Source organism: Quercus lobata, chromosome 8 (genome assembly GCF_001633185.2).
Source record: "Quercus lobata isolate SW786 chromosome 8, ValleyOak3.0 Primary Assembly, whole genome shotgun sequence".
Lineage (NCBI taxonomy): Eukaryota > Viridiplantae > Streptophyta > Magnoliopsida > Fagales > Fagaceae > Quercus > Quercus lobata.
The window spans coordinates 62,397,608-62,420,722 of NC_044911.1; the positions used below are offsets into that span (position 1 = coordinate 62,397,608).

The 23,115-nt window shown below is 32.3% G+C and overlaps 2 protein-coding genes across 2 annotated transcripts; both read right to left on the reverse strand.

The window, feature by feature from the left end:
• Positions 1 to 8,121: 8,121 nt before the first annotated feature.
• LOC115957825 lies at positions 8,122 to 11,759 on the reverse strand. Its single transcript, XM_031076159.1, has 3 exons — positions 11,332 to 11,759; positions 10,564 to 10,929; positions 8,122 to 9,046 (listed from the first exon to the last, which is right to left on the reverse strand). Exons 1-3 carry the CDS (start codon positions 11,620 to 11,622, stop codon positions 8,378 to 8,380), a joined length of 1,326 nt encoding a protein of 441 aa, XP_030932019.1. The 5' UTR covers positions 11,623 to 11,759; the 3' UTR covers positions 8,122 to 8,377.
• A 5,965-nt stretch (positions 11,760 to 17,724) lies between these two features.
• On the reverse strand, positions 17,725 to 22,127 carry LOC115954964. The gene is made up of 2 exons (XM_031072977.1): positions 21,122 to 22,127; positions 17,725 to 18,256 (listed from the first exon to the last, which is right to left on the reverse strand). Exons 1-2 carry the CDS (start codon positions 21,520 to 21,522, stop codon positions 18,025 to 18,027), a joined length of 633 nt encoding a protein of 210 aa, XP_030928837.1. The 5' UTR covers positions 21,523 to 22,127; the 3' UTR covers positions 17,725 to 18,024.
• Between the last annotated feature and the right edge of the window lie 988 nt (positions 22,128 to 23,115).

Sequence of the window (23,115 nt, forward strand, 5' to 3'; positions counted from 1 at the left end):
CACTTAACTTCATACATACTATTTGATTATTAAGTGGCGAAATTTAAGTATTAAAAAATCAATTAATGGAAAAGGTTTCTCTGTAAGCTAGTTCAGAGAGAAACCCTTCATACTCTTCCTATATATTTTATTAAATGTGAATTTTTAAAAATTTAACTGTTAGATTGCATGTTCTTATTATATCCTTTATACTTGTAAAAAATTTCAAGAAAATCAAATATCAATAACTATATTATCAATCAAATGTTTATATTTCTAGTTTTTGTGGTATAAAATTATGCATTAAAAATAATATTATTGATCAAATGGTAAATAATATTCAATTTGAACGAAAATTGACATGCACATTAAGAAAATAAAAAAATATAATCCAAAAGTTAAATATTTAAAATTCACTTCTAATAAAAAGAAATAGGAAGAATTTGAAGAATTCTTCGCTAAACTAGAAACCTTTGTAGAGACATGGCTTGAATTAATTGGTCACATGATACGTGGACTCAATATAGGTGTTGAAGTTAATGGTGGTCTTGACTTGGACATCAAGTATTCAATGGTTATTGTTTAGTTTAGAATAGAAGTATCCTATTACAATTAGTAGTGAATAAACTAGGCATTTGAATCTCTCTCTTTTCCTCAAAAGCCAAAAGATCCCTATTCTCCAAGAAAGTACCCCTCTCTCTCCAAGTACCAAAATATTAATGGGTTCTTCTAAGCCTTCACAGTACAAGAAAACTCAAGCCAAGTCTTTGCCTGTGAAGTCTTTGACTACTTTTCTCGCCAAACCAATTAAAGAGAGAGTCCGGTAGCATCTTAGATTTGCAAGAGCATGGAATTAAGAAAAATTGACGCTTTCCTCACATTTCAAAATCGTAGGAACCTAGAATTACAAGCTTTAGGAGCATTTCGAGCTTTTAATAATCTCCCCATAGATATCGAGGTAACCATCATCTATCCTAGTTTGCCTTCTTTTTTAGATAGGTTATTCTTAATATTTTTTTTGAGAAGTAGGTTATTCTTAATATTGATTTTGTTAAAGAGTTCATTCCTGAGTCTATTAATGAATATACACTGTTATTGAAATTTAGAACTTCGGGATCCACCTATAAAATAGGTACTTGTCCTCTCTAACAATTAAGAAATCACTAGTTAGGGCAGCACATGCAAGGCATGTACTTGCCGTGGAAAAAAAGTACTGTAGTAATTAAGGTCAATTCTAGATTTTATTTGTATTACAAAACAAAGATATGAATAATTTGATTTTTAAAATATATAGAGATTTACATTAATCAAAAAAGAGATTAATTTTACGAATTTTGATAATTATGTCGTAAAAAATTAATTTCATTCGTTTAAGAATTTTGATCAACCACAAAGTTAGGGTAGCTATTTAACATATAAATATTTATTTAACTATAATAGTTTTTTAGTACCTACTTGCTAAAGGCAATATATCTATTCTCTAAAAACTTCTAAGAATGATAACAAATATCATTATCTTTCAACAATAAACAACTGAATTTTGCTAAGAAATTTAAAATTAAAAGAAAAAGAAAAAAAGATAAGAAAAGGCTTGTGTCATTAAATATCATCATTCTAACTTTCTAAGAATTTTTATCATTTAAAACTCAAAATTCATAAAGAAAATTTTTAGGATGTTAAAATTTAGCAGAAGTAATTTAGACATTACACAATAAAATATTTTAAGAATCATAAACTTTCATTATGGTTTAACTGAGAAAATAACAATATGATATATTTGCTTTTTTCCAAAATATTAAGGGAAAAATTGCATTATTTTAAAGTTTAAGAAAGAATTTTAAACTATCCCGAACATAAAGGACGGAAAATGTTTTTTTTCCTAACTTTTTGTTTTAGTTTTTGTGTTCAAAACTATGTGTTTTTACTTAAAATAGTGTGTAAAGAAAAAAAAAATACAAAAAGTCAACCCAAAAAAATTGTATGTGGAATAGTGAATTTTGGCTCAACAAAGTTGATTAAACCAACTTGGTACTATAGTTACTGTTCAAAACTTAAAAAAAAAAAAAAAAAAAAAAAAAAAAAAAAAAAAAGAGAGAGAAAAAGACAAAGTGGCTCAATAAAATGGCACTGTAGATGTACAGCGCAAAAACACTGTATGCGCATTCGCGCTTTTATATATAAGAAAAAAGAGCACAAATCGATGATTGAAAGAAAAAAAAAATACATATTGAATAAATCAAAAGTACTATAACTTTTACACATTCACCTAACAAGTGTCACAACATTTTCACAAAATATTTATTTTCAGTTGTGGTTGGTCACAGTTTCATATTTTATTATTTTATTTTGACTTATAAGAAATTGACACCTCAATAATTATGAAAATATTATGAAATTTGTTGTGTCAATATAACAATATATTAAAAATAAAAGTAAAAAATAAAAAAAGTGCCTCACCAAAATTCACGATGAACAGTGAAGAAAGTGGTATGAACAGTGTCAAAACACTATAGCAGCACAGTCGCTTTTTATATAGTTAATAGATATTAGCCCCTTCCAAAGGTATTTAAGAAGTCGAAATCAAAGCAAATTGGGACCACTCATAAGTTTAGGCTTTCTAACTTGGATACAATCTTGGTTGTGCTTCCCCTCACCTTTGAAACCGAAATTCTCCCTAAACCCAAATTTTCCATTCTTTTGCTTAAGTTATGGAGTTATTTGGGGACAATTTGTAATTAGTTTCTTCCAATATTTTAATAATTTTCGTCAAGAGCCTTTGTAAATCAACTATTTGATATCTTCTGGTATTTCCAACAGAGACATATGTGATTCAAATCCATATCAATTTATCAAGGAAAAATATTTCATTAATTTTCCTTGTAAAAATTGTAGTCATTAGTATTCTGTTTTATAGACAAAATATAAAGACAATAAGCTAGAGTACTATAATTTGACCTTACTATATATGTTTAAAATTTTGAAATGCATGATATAATGACGAATAGATAGGCATTTTTCATACCTACTCAAGAATGCAAATATCATTTTTATATAATAATAATAATAATAATAACTAGCCTCACGCGCGTGCTCAGAAACTTTTCTATTTTTTGGGTAAAAATTAATAATTTGCATTTATTATAATTTGTGATTTTTACTTTTTCCAATCACCAAAAAAAAAAAAACAACGTGGGATGAGTTTTGTAGATTGGAGGAGTTTTAAAACTAACAAAAGAGTGATCGTATTTTGTAGGGAGTTAGTGAGTAGAAGTAGGAATTTAAATCAACCTAAAAATAGGAGTTTATTAGAAGCAGAAAGACATTTCAACGTAGAAGTATAAATTTATTATTTTTGTCAATTTACTATTTTAACCCCTTTTTAAGTTTTAAGTAGGGGTATTTTTTACAATAAAAAAAGTAATAACTAACTTTCTTTTGCCAATTTACTATTTTAACCTCATTTTAAAGTTGTTGGTTAAATTTAGGAGTATTTTTGACAGAAAAAAAAAAACAATAACTAACTTTCTGAATCTTTTTAATATATATCGATAATAATAACTAGCCTCATCACACGCGCTTCGCGTGTACAATGAGGCTTTTTTTTTAGGTTTAGTCTCATAATTTTATATTCATAACCAAATTTCCTATAAAGGTCGTAGAATTATCCATTCACAATATATGTAGTTGAGAAAGTAAAATATAAATTTTGTTCAAAGGCTTACCAATTTTGATAGGAAATGCTGGACCACTAAGAAAATTTTCATATATGAAACAAAAAGAACAAAGAAGAAACTGAAAGAATATTGTGGATTTGCAATTTGAGGGACCACAATGTTATAAAGGGGAAGAGAGGAACAAATGAAAGAGGAATTTTTTTTTTTTTTTTTTTATGTGATATGGGGCAGTTTTTTTTTTTTTTTTTTTTTAAGGAAATTGTGGGTGGGTTTTCTTTTAAGAAGTGGGTAGTTTTTATTTTTGCTTTGTGATAGGTTTTTTTTTTTTTTTTTTTTAATAAAAAACGTACGGTGGTTTTTTTTTTTAGAAGGTGGGATGGTTTTTTTAGGAGAAGGTGTGGATTGTGGAGTTTTTATTTTTTATTTTTTTTTCACTTCTTTGTTATTAATTTTTGTTGATTTACCGTCTTAACCCCATTTCTTATTTTTTTTTAGGAATAAGAATAAGTTAATTAAATTAGAGATATTTTTTTTAATAGAAACTTGGGGTAGTTTATGTATATAGAACATGGGGTAGTTTTATTTATTTATTTATAGGAATATGGGGTATTTTTGGTTGTGTAAATGGGGTAGTGGGATGTTTTATAGAACATGGGTAGTTTTATAAACATGAGAAGGTTTTTTTTGTTTTTAATTTTTGTCAATTTACTTTTAACCTCATTTTTATGTTTTAGGAATAAAGATAAGTTAATTAAATTAGGGGTATTTGATGCCGCGGAAGCCTAAAGAAAGCACACACGATGCTCTCTTGATGGAATAGAAACTAAACAGTTAGTTCATAGTAGTAAACCTCGAATCCACAAGGGGTTCCCTGAATTCACAAGAAAAAGAAAACTGAAATCCACCAAAGAAATAATTTTGACAAAATTCTGTGTTTATTGATAATAGTCTGATTTGCTTCTGATGGCTACAAAACATATAAATACTGAGAAAAACTTCTAAAACCTTAATTCACACTAATTACGCAATTAGATGACAAAATACCGAAACTTACCAAAAATTGCAAAATTGAGTTAAATGCATAATTATAAACTATTGACCTTAAGGGACCTTATTCTGACTTTTAAATTAAAAATTATTAAGAATAAAACTAATATTATTATAAATAGCAAAAACACTATTTTTGGGGCCTTAATGAGCACCGTTTCCCTTCCACCTGCCAAATTTCATGCAATTCCGACACTATCACCTTGATGGCCTCTGCTGGCACCCCCCTTAGATCTTACATTGTGACTTCTTGCGCCTCTGTTACTCTAGGAAGACATGTGCTGTCTATTTCTACATCAGCATTTTTGGAAATAAAAAAAACAATAACTAACTTTCTAAACTCACTTATTATTATTACTAGTATGTAGTCCCGTGCTACCGCATGGGAATGGATATATTATTAATCATGAGTTTATTCATGTTTAAAAGGCTCAGTTAAGTCTAAATTCATATTATTAACCAGAAAATTTCATTAACAAAACTTAGCACTATATATATTTTACACAAAAAGATGAACCTTGGTGACAATGTTTATCTAAAAGATCCATTCACGCTTTTGAATCTTCAATCTCTACACACAAAAAAAAAAAAAAAAACTCTCAGAGTTGTACTCATTTTGTAGTTTTACGATGGGTCATTTTGTAACATGATGGGCATTTGTGTGAAGAAAAAACCTCTGAAATTCTATGGCTGATAAAAGAAATTCTCTCCGATCTCTTTTTATAAAGAGAGGGGTTTGTGCGTGTTTTTATACATCCTTCATAGTTGTATTATCACGAAGCAGGTCCAATGGATTTAGATTGGTACTACCGATTCCCAAAGCATGAGTGTTTAATGTATTATTAATTTCATCTCATTGGCTTCTACACATGACAACAAAATTAAAAATAATTAGATTGTACACGTATATAGTAAAATTGGACTCCAATTTCATATTCTAATTGAACAATTGGAATGATAATATATGATAGTAACAACAATAGGAAAATTCAAATAAAATTTCGAATTAAATTGTAACAATCTGAATAAAAAAATCCAGTAGAAAGACAGGGTGGAGTGATCCACTCCAAGAAGGCGACCAAACTTGCGTAAATATAGAATAATAAATCTCTCTCCAGAAAATTTACATTGTTCATAATCTTTACCTTCACTGAACATTTTAAAAACATAGTGACTCACATCTGCCATCCAGACATCTACAGCCGGGTCCTCTCCAATTCGCGTGAGATTCCATTGATCACTAAGTTCCTTTGCAGCCTGCAAAAAGTATCATCCATCGGTCCACAGCAGTGCTTTCTTCATTGTTATAGGTGCCAAACCTGAACAAAAAGCCAAATATAAGGATAGTGAATTTTAGGCATAATGTGCATCTAATCACATATCAGCAATTTATAATAAATGTAAAGATGCAAATTTTGTAAGTGAATAGTAAACAAAACTCAGTGTCAAAACCAAGAAGAAAACACTTTAATCCGAAACTCAGTGCAAATGTAAAGATGCAAACTTTGTAAGCAATTTATAACAAAGATGCAAACTCTAGCTTTGCTATCTTTTTGGAAATTATGCAATGTACCCAAACCAAGTTCTTATCACCGATATTAATCTCTTTGGTTTTCACGTTTGACTACAAAATCAAGAAAAAACTTAATTAGCACAATAACTCACTTGACCCGATACATAGAAGTGGTTTTAATGAGAATGAGCCAACATACATTTAGCCACATGATGCAAAATTCAACTTCAATTTCAGATTCTAGACACATGGCACAAAATTAGAGTTCTAATTTGGAATTCAATTTCACACTCTCTCTGCTTCACCTATTATTTTATATATAGATTATTATTATAGGACTTAGTTCAATCGTTGCAAAAGCAACTAAATTTAAGCAATAAAACCATATTTCAAATCAAATATTTCTCATATAAATCTTAGAAAAATAACTTCAAAATTTCATTATACTTAAATAATTATTGCACCTCTTAAAATAATTAACGTAACAAAATAAATGTATTTATTCTATTAGTAATTGTGGGGACCGGCCCAGAATAATAGGTTGGCTGGGCCTTGGGCCCGTCCGAGGACCATTCTGTCCGAGGAGACATCGCGGCCCAGAATCCTTGCTCAGGCCCACTGGAGCAAAGAGAACATGTCCGAGGAGTAATTTCTCCTCGGACGTTCCAAAGTCCAGGTCAAAGGTGCATCCCAACTACTGTAGTCCTCACTCCAAGCACGTAAAAAGAAAGGAGACCCAAAATATCCCAGCAAAGGCTGTCACCACCACATTAAATGCACTACAGCTACTCTCCTGACCGCATTAATGAAGAGAAGACTCCTGAACAGTGCTACCTTGGTCACTGCAACTCACAAAGAACTGGTAAGGGTGTCTGATGGGATAGGTGCTCAAGTAGGGGTTTGAATGATCAACAAGTGTAAGGCTCAGATGATAAAAGAGAGCCTATATAATATGTAAGAGTCCCCCAAGAGAGGGGGACGGAGAAAAAAGGAGAGAAGGAACAGAGGAGCAAAATTTCACTGTACGAATGTATGCCATGAATAAAATTTCCCCCTTCACATCCACTTTCTTCATTCCCATGCAATGAACCGTTTAAACCAACTGGAATCAAGTTCTTCAGTCCACACCCTACAAAAATTCATTGTGTGGGACTTTTTGGGCCAAGACTTGACCACCCAAGATCGAGTCAACTAAAATCGTGTCCCTACAGTAATGTTTTTAATTACATGGAATAAATACTACAAAATAATTTTGGGGGCAACTTTAATTGTAAGGTCAATCCTTGCTACCTAAGGTTAAGTTCTTGCATGAGGCTGGTTTCATAAAGTAGCAAAGGCATCCCGCTCTTTATAGTGGAAGGATTACGGGCCGGTCCACTGCAGGCCCACATTGCCTGGTTGAGCTGGGCTCCTTAATACACTACCATTCTCAACAAATGTTTGTATACTTTATTTATTAAAAAAGTTTATTGTTAATTTTTGTTGCTTGGGATCTTGTTGATGTGAGAGAAGGTTTGGTAATTTTGTGGCCGATTGTGTTTTGCTTGTAAGTTGTAAGTTGTCCTTTGTACCCATATCCATCTCTAAACTACTTTTCTAGTTTTCTCTTCACTAGTTAGAGATGACTCTGAACCTCTGAACATTTGGCTTTTGATGTTTAATAATGAATTTTACACTAAATCCTCGTAGCAGTTACATTTGCACTAAAAAAAATTACTATCTTGCTAGAATCTCTTTTTAATTTTGATCAAACAATTTAATTCATATATACTAAGCTCTGCACGACCAATTTGGGATTTGATACACATTCCTTTTCCCTCTCTAACAAATAGCAAAAGAATAGTTTGCAAGAACGTATTTCTTCTTTAAAATTATCATATTTCTTAAATTATAATTATAGTTGCTACATCCAAAGTCTGATATATGGATGCGAGGTCATGAAATGCCCCTCTAGTCCTGACTTTCTAAAAAGCACCTCTCCGTTGATGGGAGATATGCATGCAGTTTACACATCACCACCATAACATACCTTAATGATGACTCTCATTTTATGTTTAAATTGAGTACTTAAACAATTCACCCATGCAAAACTAAATTGCGCATTATCGTGTATAAATAATGCGATGGTGTACCATATATGTACAAAATGAAAACAGATTGAACGTTACTCTTCCTCACTCTCAATGTAATCCGAGTCTTCAACATCGATAGCTACTACCTTAGAGGAATTAATCCTAAAAGAAGCCGATCGAATCTTTAATGGTAACTTCACGTTACTTGTTATATCACACCCTTCTTCCTCTTTCATTAATGGTAACTTCACGTCATCATTTGTTACACCACACCCTTCTTCCTCTTTCTCTAAGTCAGCAGGAGGCAAGAAACAATCTTTGGACAATCCCTCTATGTTAAAATCAACTTCTTCAATTGTCCAAACCTCTTCCATTCGAGTCCTAGAATGGCTTTCTGGGTTCTCACCAAACCTAAACAAAGAGACCGAGGTCTTGCCCGCGTGCGCAATGTTAATCCCATCTATGGTTCGGTAGTCTTGGATCAATGACTCCATTGTGGTCTCCCAGTATATGCTTTCATTTCTTGGGGCTTTGATTCTGAGGAGGTGAGAGTCTTCTAGTTGGACTAATAGGCCTGTTCTTGTGCTGAAGCAGCCCCACACTGTGTGCCTGATTATTTCTACGTTGCTGTTGCTTCTTGCTTTTAGTGTTGAGGATTCAGCTTCAAGTTTTAGTATGAAACAGTCTTCATCGTTGATTGTCTTCTCACCAGCGCAGACTGAATTTGAGAATAAATTTGCTGTGGACATTGGATCAAGACCCTGTTGAGTGTCACACATATGAGTAATTTGTCTAGAGAAAAATGTTGTGTATGAATCAATGAAAATAAACCCAATTGAGAAAATTAAGCTGTTTATTCAATTTATTTATTTTAAGTGCAACTTTTTCATAATTTTTTAAACAAATGACTGTATTTTTATTCTGTTTGATTTTTAAAAAGAATTTTTTTGGTAACACTGGCTTTACAGGCCTGCCGTGGGAACAGACTGTTGTGTAGGCTTAAATGGGTCAAGCCGATTCGTACGCTCCAATTAACTTGCGCCAATTAATCCACCAACCGACCCTTTAAAAAGACTTTTAACGAACTGATAGACGTAAACCAACCACTATGGACTTTTTTATCTCCCTTTTACAGCTGCTGAAGAAAAACTATGCTGTTGACTTATATACATTCTTTCTTTTCTTTTTTTCTTCTTCTAATAATTTTCACATTGATTAAGATTGTTGACTCCAGCAGATTCAAATTAAAATTTTAAAATTTCAGCTAGGAATACAAGTGCAAGAGCCAAGAAGATGCAAGGAAAAGAACACATCTGGTTGGTAGAGGTAACAACCTGTTAATTTTTGGTGGGCCAGGGCCCACAATGAAGTGGGCCATTGAGCGTGGAAAACGTAATTAGTTGGTATGAACATGACAATGGATGATGAAACTCTGACCCAAAAAAAAGGTACCCAATAGAATGAATCGAACATGGAATGCATGCCAGACTTTTTTCTTTTCTTTTTTTTTTTTTTTTTTTTTGAAGGACACATGGAATTCAAGCCTTGGTCTTGTGTGGGAAAAGTCTGAAAGGAGACTCTCAATTAGCTTCTAATAAGGGTAAGAATCCAGCTAATGCTACAACTATATGCCAAGACCATGAGAATTATTAGTGAAGACTTTAAGACTTAATGAGTAATTGGCGGTTCTCTTCTCCCACATTAGCAAAAAGACAACTATACCGTTCATAAATAAAGCTTCCACATTAGCAAAAAAGACCATTATACCGTTCATAAATAAAGCTTCAATCAATGCAATTAAAAGGGACTCTTGGTAAGTTTGTTTTACATGTGATAAAATTTTATACTAAAATTTTGGCTAATACTCATTACACACACTATTGAAGTCACGTTTTCAGTTATAATGGGTAATATGTGTAACAAACACTATCTTAAAGTTTTTCATATGACTCCACCATGAACTACTCAAACTCTTATCAATCAATTTTTAAAACAAATCAATTAAATTTTACACGTTAGTTTAAATAAATATCAAGAGTGATAATCATTTTTTTAGAAGTTAAAAGTACTATAAAATCTAGTCTCATCTATATGCTCATAGTTATGCTTCAAAATTTAAAAACCTCTTAATCCACCAAAATGATAATAATCAACATTTTTTTTTCACTCCAATCCACTTATTTTTCAAAATGAATAGATAAAATTTCAAGAATATGATAGAATTATCTAAGAAAGAATTGAATTCCCTTGTGAATTACTTCAATGAGAGAGGGGGTACCTGTAAGAAACGCCTAAGAGGCCTAGGTGGACCACGTGAAGCGTGAGAGTGGTGCCAAGGGGTTTGCCTCCAAGCCACATTACCATCACTACCGGCACTGACTTTGCAACCAGAGACCACAAGCTCCAAGCACCATAAGCCAGGCCTCTTTTGCCAAAGCACAAACCCACCCATCTCTCCACCCCCATGTCTCACACTCTTCACCTTCACCACCTTATTGTTCAAGCTACCTTCACCTGAACTGAACTCTGACGCACCCATTCTCACTTTCCCCATTGCATACATGCTGTCTATTGACCTCATTGCCTTCTCTCCCCCCACTGCTGCTATGTACTGTTGCACTATGTATTTCGCCACCGAAGCCTCCTATTAATATAATCATCATAAAGTTATAAGCTTTTAATCAACGGTGCCACAACTTATTTTAACTTAACAAATGGTTCAAAGTTGAGGAAATGTAGAGAACATGTTGGGGACGACTAAAAATAGAGTAACAAAAAGTACGAATTCAAATAGAATAAAATAACAGAAAAGAATGTATTTGATCTAAGAATCTATAATTAACCTTAACCCCAAAATGCTAGGAATAAAATTAGATTGTCGTCGTCGTTGTTGTTGTTGCATGAAAGTGGGAGAACTGGGAAGTGCTAAAGTAAATATGATATTTACAAAGATAGGAGACAAAAGTGGCATGTTGGGATAGTTCTTTTTTTGTGTGTATGATGTATAATGTTGTTATATAAAGGTATTAAAATAGGTGCCACTTACAATAGGGTTGTCTTTGATGTTGGAGTTGATGGGTTGGTGATCAGCCCGGATAGGAAGAGGGATTAATGGAGCTCCAACGACACCAAGCAAGAGTTGTATCTCTGCATTTCGGCTTCCAAATACTGTTGTCATGGCCTGTTGTGATTTTTCACCGTTTGGTTTCATCCATGACTTCATGTTTTGCCATGAACTATTGTTGTTCTTGTTGGAGAACATCTCTTCTGGGATTGGGACCTCGAGGACTGTGTCGAGCCCATCTTCACGATCAAAGTTGGGACAGAGTTTCCTCATGAGAGAGAGTCTAGCTAATAAGATTGGTAGAGAGTAGTGTCTTTTTTCTTTTTTTTTGGGAATGTAATGTGGGTTTTGCTTGGGAGTTTGTGAATGCTATAGAGAGAGAGTCTTGGATTCAAAGGGAGGGAGTCTAGAATTACCAACCGGCAATGGCCCCCTATGTAAACGTGGTTAGCTTTGTCTATGTCGTGTTTGCACGCTCTCTCATCCTCTCTCTCTCTTTTGAAATTAAAATTTGCTCCTAATATAAGCTTTGATAGTGACTGATAATTAGATAATTTAGATTTCAATATTTTATGTTGTTAGATAATGAGATTTATTTGATTTTAAAATTTGTGTAATTGATAATAAGGTTCTTCTCTCTCAACTCTCAAGTCGCATCCCATTAATTTTGTTTATTTAATGCTAAATTGTTAATTAGCTTCTTCAATAATCATGACTCGATCTGATTGGTTTAATTCTAAGAATTCTTGTTCTAGACTTTGTACAACGGATTTCAACGGTTTAACTTACATAGAATGCTACCAACATTAAAATAATTAAGCCGGTTTTCAATAAGCTTCATTAACTAATAAGTAAAGCTTTTTAAATGATGGGTTTGATTTATTAATTATTTGTTATTGACATATTTAGAAGTGAGGTTATGTCATACTCGAGACTATTAAGTGTTCTAGTTGAAAGAAATTGTCATGAAAAAAATACATTCCAACAGAAAGTAACTTTAATTAAGAAACATTACTGGCTTACCACAGTCCCTCTACTACTAGGGTTCTACTTATGGTTCTTACTTCTTAATCCTAATATTAAGAGGGTTTTCTAAATGTTTATTAATTTTTAACCTTTGGACAGCTTTCATTTTTATTTTTTTTTCAATCTCGATATCATCAAGATTTTAATGTGTGGAGCCTGAAACACACACTTGCCAAAAACTCAACAAACTTTAGGCACCAAGTCACAAAATATAAACAACCCAAAATGTTTCTTATAAGTTATAACAAACGAATCATTGAACATACAAAAGGGAAAAAGAAAAAGCAAAAGAATACCCCAATTGCAAAGGCAGTATGTATGTTCCCCATGTTATGGATAACACTTTGCTACAATTTTGCAGTAGCATATCTAATCCAAACTTTCACGCATGAATGGATAAGAATGTAAGTGTAACCTTTGATTAACAATGAAAATGTCGGCGATACATGTCCATTGCCGGAGCATGAGACCGACACTTTAATTGAGAATGCAAGCATGGTGGTTAGGGAGACACTCAATCTAAATTTTGTCCCAATTTGCTGTGCCACATTAGCTGGGTTCTGAATTAATTTAATTCCATAGTTTAATTGAACCGACTCTTGGGTCTGTGTGGGAATGAAGCCAAAGGAGGGTAGAACTAGAACCTAGCTAGAGCAGCTTTAAAATATTGTCTCCAATCATGGTGAGCACGTTGTGAAGGGATAACCTTTTAGTTTTTATCCATTAGACTGGTTACGAGGTAACATTGTAGTTTATGTTACAGAATACATACAATTCTTTAGGACAAGAAATTATTACAATGCAATCTTTGCCACTCTTGCAAATCTAGTTTTTTTAATGTTGTAGATTAAGTTTGATGGAATCTTAAACCAAGAAGATTGGAGTTGTTGGACCCACATCATTATTCTCTTTACTTGAACCCAACATTATTTCTGATTAAGTTGGTAAAAAGAATTTAATAATAATCAACAAATAACAAGTGATTTCTTTTTTTCTTTTTCTTTTTTTTTTGATACGATAACAAGTGAATTGTGTTTGGGGGCACTAGAATAAATGACTAGTTCCTCAAGGCTTAGGCCTAAGGCCCCACAACAAATAAAAAATCTCCCTACTAAAAAAATGTCCCATCTCTCTTAGTAAAAGGTCCAAAATTTTATAAAAATATAACATTTTTTTAAAATAATTGGTACTTTTTTTTAAGAATGATGCTAAAGATATCACAAATTTTACTATAGATTTAACTGACATATCACCAATCACATAAAAAAGTAATTCAAACACAAATAAATTAAGTTGTTGAAATTCATCAATTACACTCATAATCACATTTATTGTGAACATTTTGTAGTATTTTTAGTATTTTTCTTTTTCATTTCTAAAAAGGCTTTTAAAATAGGAGACCAATAAAAATTTTAACCCAATTGAAATCCTAAGATGTTTCAAATAAAATGCTGCAAATGTGATACATTATCAATGATGACTAATCTCCTACTAAGCCACATACCAAATAATATCTATCTATCTCTTTCTCTTAAAAAGAATATATAAAATTAAAATTTAGATTACAACTGTACTTAACTATGCATAATCATATATCCAAGTTAAAGTAAGTTCCTTTTAATTCAACTATAATATTCAATCTTCTATATGAAATTAATCTTAATTTAACTAGTATTATTCATCAATTTTTGTATTTACATTAAATTAGTCTTAATTTAATTAGTATTATATAATTTTATTTAATTAATATTTACATATAAAAATATCTCATTTAAAATTTTAGCCTTAGGTCCCAAATTTTGTTGTGCTGGCCCTGTAAATGACAATGTAAAAAAGTCTAGAAAAATAAGGTATGGTAGGTAAAGGTTATATTTGCTTACGTTGTTCCTGACTTTTGTGTTGGATAAGCAAATGTTAAACCAAAAACACTGTTTTTACTCGGTTGAAATATATTGTCCGGACTATAGTTGGGAATCAATCGCAAATCTATTGATTTGTGCCATTATGAGGAGGTATATATCTAGATTTTATCAGTTGAAGATTGGTTTTGCAAATGGGCATTATAAATTCACTAAAAAGAAATGGAGAAGGCATCTTAAGCTTTCCTAATTTGCTTCATTCTCTCATCATCTAATAGGTTAACAAAAAAAATATGTTTAGACTTTTTTGAATTTCCTCTAATGTTGTCACATCAGGTTTCAAATCCCTCTCTACTTTATAATTTTCAAAACTTAAACTAATACTAAACTATTGCATGATAATTTTTTAATAAGAAAGATAATATTATTAAGAAAGAATAGGAGACCCAAGTCTCAAAAGAGGCAGAGACAACAAAGAGAGAACCGATTCATTAATTTCCTTACAAAAGATCCATTAAATGATAGAAGAGATGAGTTCTTAAACTGGAGAAATAAATGTCCAGCGAGCTAAAAGACGAGCAAGCTCATTACATGATTAGGAATAGTACTATATTACAATATTAATTTGTATATTTTAGTGTTAATATTATTATATTTTTTGATAATTTTTTTTATGAAGTCACATCACATGCTCTAACTAAATATAATAGGTTATTGTTAGCATTTTTAACTTCTTTTTTTTAAGTACGCAACTACTTTTAGAGAAAAAAATCATGAATAAATATATTCTTTTATGTTAACTTTTTCTATTCATCGTGCAAGTTAGCAATTGTTGATAGGTATTGTTAGAGGCGGAGACATAAACTTTTTTTTAAGGGCCAATCCAAGTTAAAAAGATATCAAGAAATTGTAAATCCAATAAGTAACTTATTAATCACACTTATAATAAAAATAACATCAATTTGATATTTATAGATGAAAAGAAAAAAAAAAATCCATTAAATTAGTTTTGGTTAACTACAAACTATCTTTTAAATCAAATTGATCACAATTAAAGGGGGAAAAAATGTATTATTCATTTGCATAAGCTTGTCTATTTTTAGGAATATATATAGTAAATACACTTGGGTTTGATCAATTAAACTTAAAGGTTTGGTCTAAAAATTCCCAAGGTCTCATGAGACCCATAAGATCCTAAGTTCAATCATTCAAGCATTTATCTTGGAGTCACCTCCAAAAAATTCCTTTTTTGTGATTACTTAGTGTGCGTGTGCACACGTGTGTTATACTGTGAACCAAACACACAGAAAAATAGTTAAGACTTTCAAAAAGTTCTAGATACCCGCATATATGGAATAAGAGTAAAAAGATAAGAAAATAATGCATTGGTCATTTACATACATGTCTTACAATTTTCTTAAAATCTAAGGGGCACTAGTTGAATTTTCAAAAGCCAGGACATGGCCCCTTCTCTCTACCACTGGCTATTGTGACTATTGTTTAAGAATAAAAATTATCTTTCCTCTGGAAAACATAATCTATAGAAGTATAAATATAATCACATGAAACCTCGCTATCACCATTACATAGCTTAGATCAACATATTGATATTACCAATACTCCTATAATGATTCTGGTTAGTACTCAGTCAAAAATGCATTATAGCCTATAGTTTATGGGAGAAGTGCAGGTTAATGAAAAGGGAAGTTGTAATACATAAATTTCTTTTTTGAAAGCCATTCATGAGCATAGCATGCGCCTCCACTCGTGGTGAATATGATAATGACAAATCCAGTCTTTCCTCAAAATATCTATCTCTGAATTCTCTTTTTTTTTTCTTTTTTTTTTAATTGATTAATCTATTTATCACTTTTTGGGGGATAGAAATTGAAACTAACAAGAATCAAGAATGCAATTTTTTTTTTTTGTTTAAGAATGCAATTTTTTTTTTTAATTTATATATTTCACTAGAGAAATATTTATAAAGACTTCTTTTTTAAAATGCCCACTTGAAAAATTATGCACTATATTGGTCACTATATACCAACTATAGAGAATTTATTACCCATTAAAAAAAATTATAGAGATTTTATATTGGTTTTGCTGACAATGTCATAGATTCATAATTGCATTAGAAAAAAAAAGGTACATTTATAAATCATTAATTTCTAGATTCTACTGTAGAGTGGAATTATAAGAAAAATAAAAGCTAATGAGTATCTAATCTAATGACTAATCTCATGGATGACTGACTTCCCAGTACGAGCTATGTCTCTGGAAGATCAAGATTATTGTGACCACAAATCTCGGCATATTCAAAGGAGATAATCTTGCAATGAATGACTTTAACCTCACCTGAGGACCAAGTCCAAATCTAAACCTAAATCTAATCTAATCACACTGCTGAGATTATACCGACTGAGAGTCTGACAGTTAGATCACCTAATTAATGTTACTTAATTACTTTTGCACCGTGGCCCATGTCTTCGATTGGATCCTAGGAGATCAAGGTTACTATATAGCCAACGTAGATGGTCAATAAATATTCTGTGTCTTTCTTTAAGATTATCTTTCAACTTTAACTTTTGTCCTTTTTGTCTTTCTTTTTTGTGACCAATTGTTTTGCACAGCTGCAGGTGCAGGGTTGCATGCACATCAGTCTTTCTTTTTTATGGTACCTGAAATGAAGCTCCATCGATTAAAAAAAGAAAAGAGGAACCCTCATCATCGTAGCTTTCATTGCCCCTAGTACCTTAGGACAAATCCTACTTCATTTTTACTTTGACATCAAGGTGCTTCTATGCACCCTGCAAATCATTGTCCCAAGTTTATTATAGGCACCCATGTACCTGAAGAATAAGTAAATAACCTTGGGATGATATTACATACGGATTATGCTCCCTCCCTCTCACAGAAAGGTGGGACATGTTATTACATACGGATTATGCTCCTTCCCTCTCACTCCCACCTTTCTGTGATAGGAATGGAGTATACTCTTAAAGTATATAATAATTTTCGAATAACTATAAGGTTTTGCTCTTACTTATTGTAACATACTACTCAACATAACAAAGATATATCCGTGAAGAGCTGTTCCTCAAAAAATAAAAATATCCGTGAAGAGCTTTTCACTCTGAACATAGATCATCAGACTGTACCACATCAATTCTCTTATTTCTCTTTTCTCTCCTCCCTACATTATTTTACTTTCTTCATTCTATTCTAAGTTCTAACGATAGTTTGAGTACACTATTGTGGAACTTAAATTTGAACCCCTGGGTAAAAATTCAGTGAATTAATAAGCTCATGCAGGTTTTTAAAACCGACCCATTGAAATCTCAAGCCAATTCAAAGCTGGGTTAGATACCTGTAACGAGAACACGTGCTTGCTTAGTCTCTTTAACTCAAGCATACTAAAGAATTCAATATCTAATTAATTGATGCAAACATCCGGCTGGTCCATCCAACAGAATCTCTAAAGCCCAGCAAAAGAGGTGAAAGACTGAGAGGACTACATTGTGATTCAAATGTAACAAAGCCAATAAGGTTACAACAGCAATATGATACTATTTTGGGTTATACAACATAGATTACACAACAGCCCAATGAAGCTCTGCTTTTACTATTACTATAAACATCAAGCAGATACAGAAATACTAACTCCAGGCAAGTATGGAGATATGGGTACTGAGGATGTACCTTTGCGAAGTGCTAAAAGAGACATAAGGGTTTGTTTACTCCTTCTCAATCATCAACCCAGGCGAAATGCAATATTTCTTGCCATAGGATTTCATGAGGGTACATTGAAATGGAAGAGCCATGAGATGACAAAGGCAAATACCATACAAGCAAGCAGGAAATTCAGAAACCGGTGTCCCTGCCAGCAGTTTTGAGTCTCTGCAGGGTGCACAGGTGCAGGTGCTACTGCTGCTGCAGCATCATTTGTCTCATTCCATTGCTCCAACTCGGCCTCATTTACACCAGCAACATTGCGTGCAACTGATCCACAGATCTCACAGGTCCTGCAGTTACATACAGGAAAGAAGATTATTATAAAGTTACAGAGAAATAGATTATACAGGGGTTATTCCAAAAAAATCAGGCAAAACAATGTAACGTTTTGTTTCAAAAAATGATGGTACTGGTAGATCAATCTGAACCAAATAAGCGAGTCAGAATTTATATTTTCTGAAAACAAGTAGTAGGATACAACACCAACCAATTCAACAAGCCTCCGAACACGAGATGTCCCCAAAATTTTGATATGCTACATTTGTTTCAGTGGAAAATCATTTTCTGAACAGCTACTGAATTTAGGTACGAGGTACCAAATGTTTCATGGCTATGACCTTTCATATGATGTCCAATCTTCCATAAAAAAGAAAACATTTACCTACTAATACCAGAGTGAATATGATCTCCACCAGACTGAGGTAGCACTTTGGCTGCATATATATAACACAATTTTTATGTCTATCAATAACTACATGCATTGCATGATGGCTGTGAATAAGTAGACCATTATCTCAGCAATACTGAGTCAAAAGATTTATCAGACTACGATGGAGATTCAGATCATCAATAATCATGAGATAGGACTTCGGTTCATAAATGTATGTATAAGGTTTAATCGACAAGTTAGAACAACACGAAGGAGAAAACTAAAAAGTGTGGTAGAGGATCATGGTATTTGTTCAAGAAAAGCTAAACATGTCATGATTCTTACTGCACAGAATACTGATCATGGCAAGTACTTACTATTTCATCATTGAAAAACAAAATGAGACTTACCTAATTCATGATCTTAACAAATTTGAATTACCCGTTGGAAACTAAGTAGGATAAACACAAGGAAGCAAACAATATAACAGATTTAATACGTAGTTTCTTTTGCCCTTGTCACAGCTTGTGTAGGTTTTTGATTCTCAAAAAAAAAAAAAAAAAAAAAAAGCTTGTGTATGTTTTTATACATGGATATATATTTATTTAAGCTATTGATACATTAGTGAACCAGGAGAAATTTTCTTTGCTCATTTCTGTGTTTTGAGTTTCCAAAGTTGGATACAGCTAAAATACAATCAGAATAGTGGACAGTTTGTTAATGCTGTCAGGCAGGAAGCTATTGAAACTGTTTCTGAAAGGAAAAATAAGTCTACAAGAGTAATAGTGTGGATAAAATGGTATAAAAATTCTGGAATTAAACAGAACATTGGAATAGATTTTATAGCCTTCAACTCAACAGTAATGTGAAAAAACTCAGAAATAAGTGAATATTTATGGTATATAATGAATATCATCATGTTTTCCTCACTGAGGCTACACGAAACATAATTCTGTAAACCGTAATGTAACCAATTTCTACATATATTTTTTCTAAAATTATAAAAAATAATAATAATAAAAGGAAATAGATTTTGCAATGCTTCAACTTTTTTTTTTTCAATGTTACGGAAACAGCAAATAATAGATTTTCATTTTCCAAATTTGATTTGTTTGAAAACATCTTTCTGTATTCTGAAATAATGCTAATAATAATATAGTCTTTGCTTTTTTTTTTTTTTTTGCACTTTCTATGCATATCAAAGCATTTTGAACCTCAAATCCTCAACCCAATTTTCCCACCTAGAGCAAATTCATTGTAGTAGGAAGAGCTGGCATAGATACCTCCTAAAAATAAAAGAAAGTATACATGTCAAAGCATTCATGATCTTGATAGGTGAAAGAGAATGAACAAAACCAACCCAGCTCCAAAAGTGATAGAAAGGTGGAAAATTGGTAGTGCCTAACTACTTTAGGAAGAAAAAAAAAAGGACCGGTTACAACCCAACTGCCCCAAAATGCATGCGTGAATCATCAAAATGCTGTATGCGAGGTACATAGGTCAAGTCTGTCAAATAGTGAACCAGAAATCAGAATGACCTGGTCAATGTACATTGTACCATATCAAGAAAATACCAAGTTGAACATAATTTAACTTGGAAAGTATCTAAACCAACTTGTTCGCTGTTACATCAAAAAAATAAAAATAAAAACTTGTCCCGTGGAAATAAAGAGAAATTGAAAAGGAGAGAGACTGAGAGACGCAATGTGTCTGAACAAACGGAATATAATACTATGAGGACAGAGAAGAGAACAGGGAAGAATCAAATTGCACAGTTTAAAGAGGCAGGACATCTATGTGCTTTTTATCTTTTACTTTATCGATTTTGATTCCTTTGTGAAGCCTAATTGACCGTCAAATTTTCCTTTAAACCTTCAAAAGTAGAGATTTTCCCTCTTATTTAAGTAGCCATTATCATGTTCCTTGCTTTAAGCATAGTCCTTTGCCAGCATTGTCCCTAAATGCTTGTACAAGTTTGATCAGAACTAAACAATCATATACATGAAGTCAAGACACTCCAAAGACAAGAACTTTATACAATAAGAACACATATACAAAATAAAAATAACAATTTTATCGGCAATTTCACTATAAGCACATCCACATATCATTTCAACAGCTACAAATTGCTGAAAATTAACAAAACACTCAGACCCCAAGGTTCAAAACAACTCTAAAAAATACACAATACCAACTTTGATCAGAACTAAACAATCATATATTAAGTCTAGACACTCCAAAGACAGCAACTTTATACAATATGAACACACCCACAAAATAAAAACAACAAATTTAAATAGCAATTTCACTATAAGCACATCCACATATCATTTCAACAACAACAAATTGCTGAAACCTAACAAAACAATCAGAACAACCCAGCAGAAACTAATAACGCATAAAAGACAGAACATGTTCTGATCACATCCAAAAAAAAGTACTAAAATTCACAAAAAGCCAATAACCAACAAATGTGTCACATCCAAAACAAATGTAAGGAGCTTACTTGTTTCCCTTGATCTTGAACCAAGCCTCAGCACATTGCTTGTGGGCAGCAGCTAAATCATCCTTACATGAACACCCCAATTCAATGGGAAACCCAGATTCAGGATTGGCTGCATCTATGCTCAGATGGCAAATCCTGCAGTCCCTCTCAACTTTTGCCAAATGTAACTTATCCTCAGCCACCCCACATTCCAGATCCACCTCCACAGAACACTCTGACACAGAGGATTCCCTCTCCCTATCAGAAACTCCAACAATCTCAGTCTCAGACCCAATTGAACTTCTCTGATCCTCAACTGACCTGTCTCCGGAGTCTGAGTACACGTCAATGCCGGTGCCGGAGCTCCGGCGGAGCCCACATTCCTCCACATTAATAACAAGGGATTTCTCTACGGTTGTCATTGTCAAGACCCAGAAAGAGAATCTTCATGTAATGTGTATGTGAGGCCGAGATCATGAATGCCCGCACAACAAAAAGGTTAAAGAAGAAGAAGAAGAAAACTAAGCTATCTTTGTGAGAGAGAGTCCCTCTTAACCTTTGTTGTAAGCAAAAAAAACACCAACTTGATTCTGTTTGTGTGTGTGTGTATTTTTATTTAACAACTGGACACTGTAGTGTGTTAGGTAGTCTCTCTCTGTGTGTTTTATGTGTGTCAGCCCTGAACAGGACTTGGAAGATGTAGAGAGAGAAATACCAAAAGATCTTATAGAGAAAATAAAATAGTAGTAATACTAATACCACACCATTACACACAGGGTATAGGAAAAGACAGAACCTCTTCTTTTTGTGTGAATTATGTTCTTGAAGCTTTCTTTTTCTTTTTAAATAGTAAAGAAAACATGGGCTGCGCATCTTTGTTTTCTTTTCTTTATTTATTTTTTCTTTCTTTTACTCCTTTTGGCTAAATAAACCTAAAACCATTGTGATTTCTGAAAATGAGAAGAAAAAGGAAAATGAAGTATTAGGGAAAAAGATCTGATACAGTTCCCTTTGCCTCAGACAGCTCAGAAGTAAATTAAGGTGTCGAAAGCAGATTTTTCTTTGTCTTCTTCAGAACCTTTTGGTTATCAAGTACTATATACTATTATAAAATTGTGTCAGCTATTATTACAAGGTCCCTGATTTTTCTGCTGAGGTGAGAGTGAGTCCACATTAAAGTTGTGAAAGGTCAATCCTGCTCTTGTGCAATGATTGCATGCCATAATTATATGAAGGGTAATTTTGGCTTCATAAATTTGCATGTAAGGAGGGCTGTAAATTATTCATCTGCTCATTGTATAAAAAGCAGAGCAGAAGTGTGCAGAGAAGTTGCTGTTCTCCGCACAAATAGTACTATTTTTTTTTGTAAGAGAGTTTTCACATGTATTTATGAAATCCATTTCTTGTAATAACTATTTATCGTTAGATCAAAATACTAATTAATTTTTTATATAAACAAAGATCGAATCATATATCTTTTATTTAATCATCAAATAATTTATCAATTCAGTTAATTAGAACAAAAGAATATGATTCATTTTTAATTATATAGGCAAAATTCTAAATTATACTTTTTGGTCATGGTCACAATCTGGAGACTGATGCAGTAACAGTCTTTTTCAACTTTCAACAGTTTTTTTCTTTTTCTTCTCCCAAAAAAAAAAAAAAAAACTTTCAACAGCTTTTAATTTCTTTTCAGTTTTTTTTTTTCACCCCTAATCATCAATGAACAATATTTTTTCCCCTAAACATCAATGATCCCCCCTTAAAAAAAGAAAAAAAAATCAATGATCAATGAACAAGACAACAACCTAACATGCAATATATAATAAATAATCCGGACACTAAACAGTATATATATTGGTTGCAGAAATCCAATTGATCTCATATTAGGGACAACTTTTTTTTAATATAAATTTCATAATTATTGAACCAGTCAATTGAGCATGGATTCATGTGTGTCAAGTCAATTGTGTTCAGCACTCACAATCAATTAAATCAACAATAATTAAATT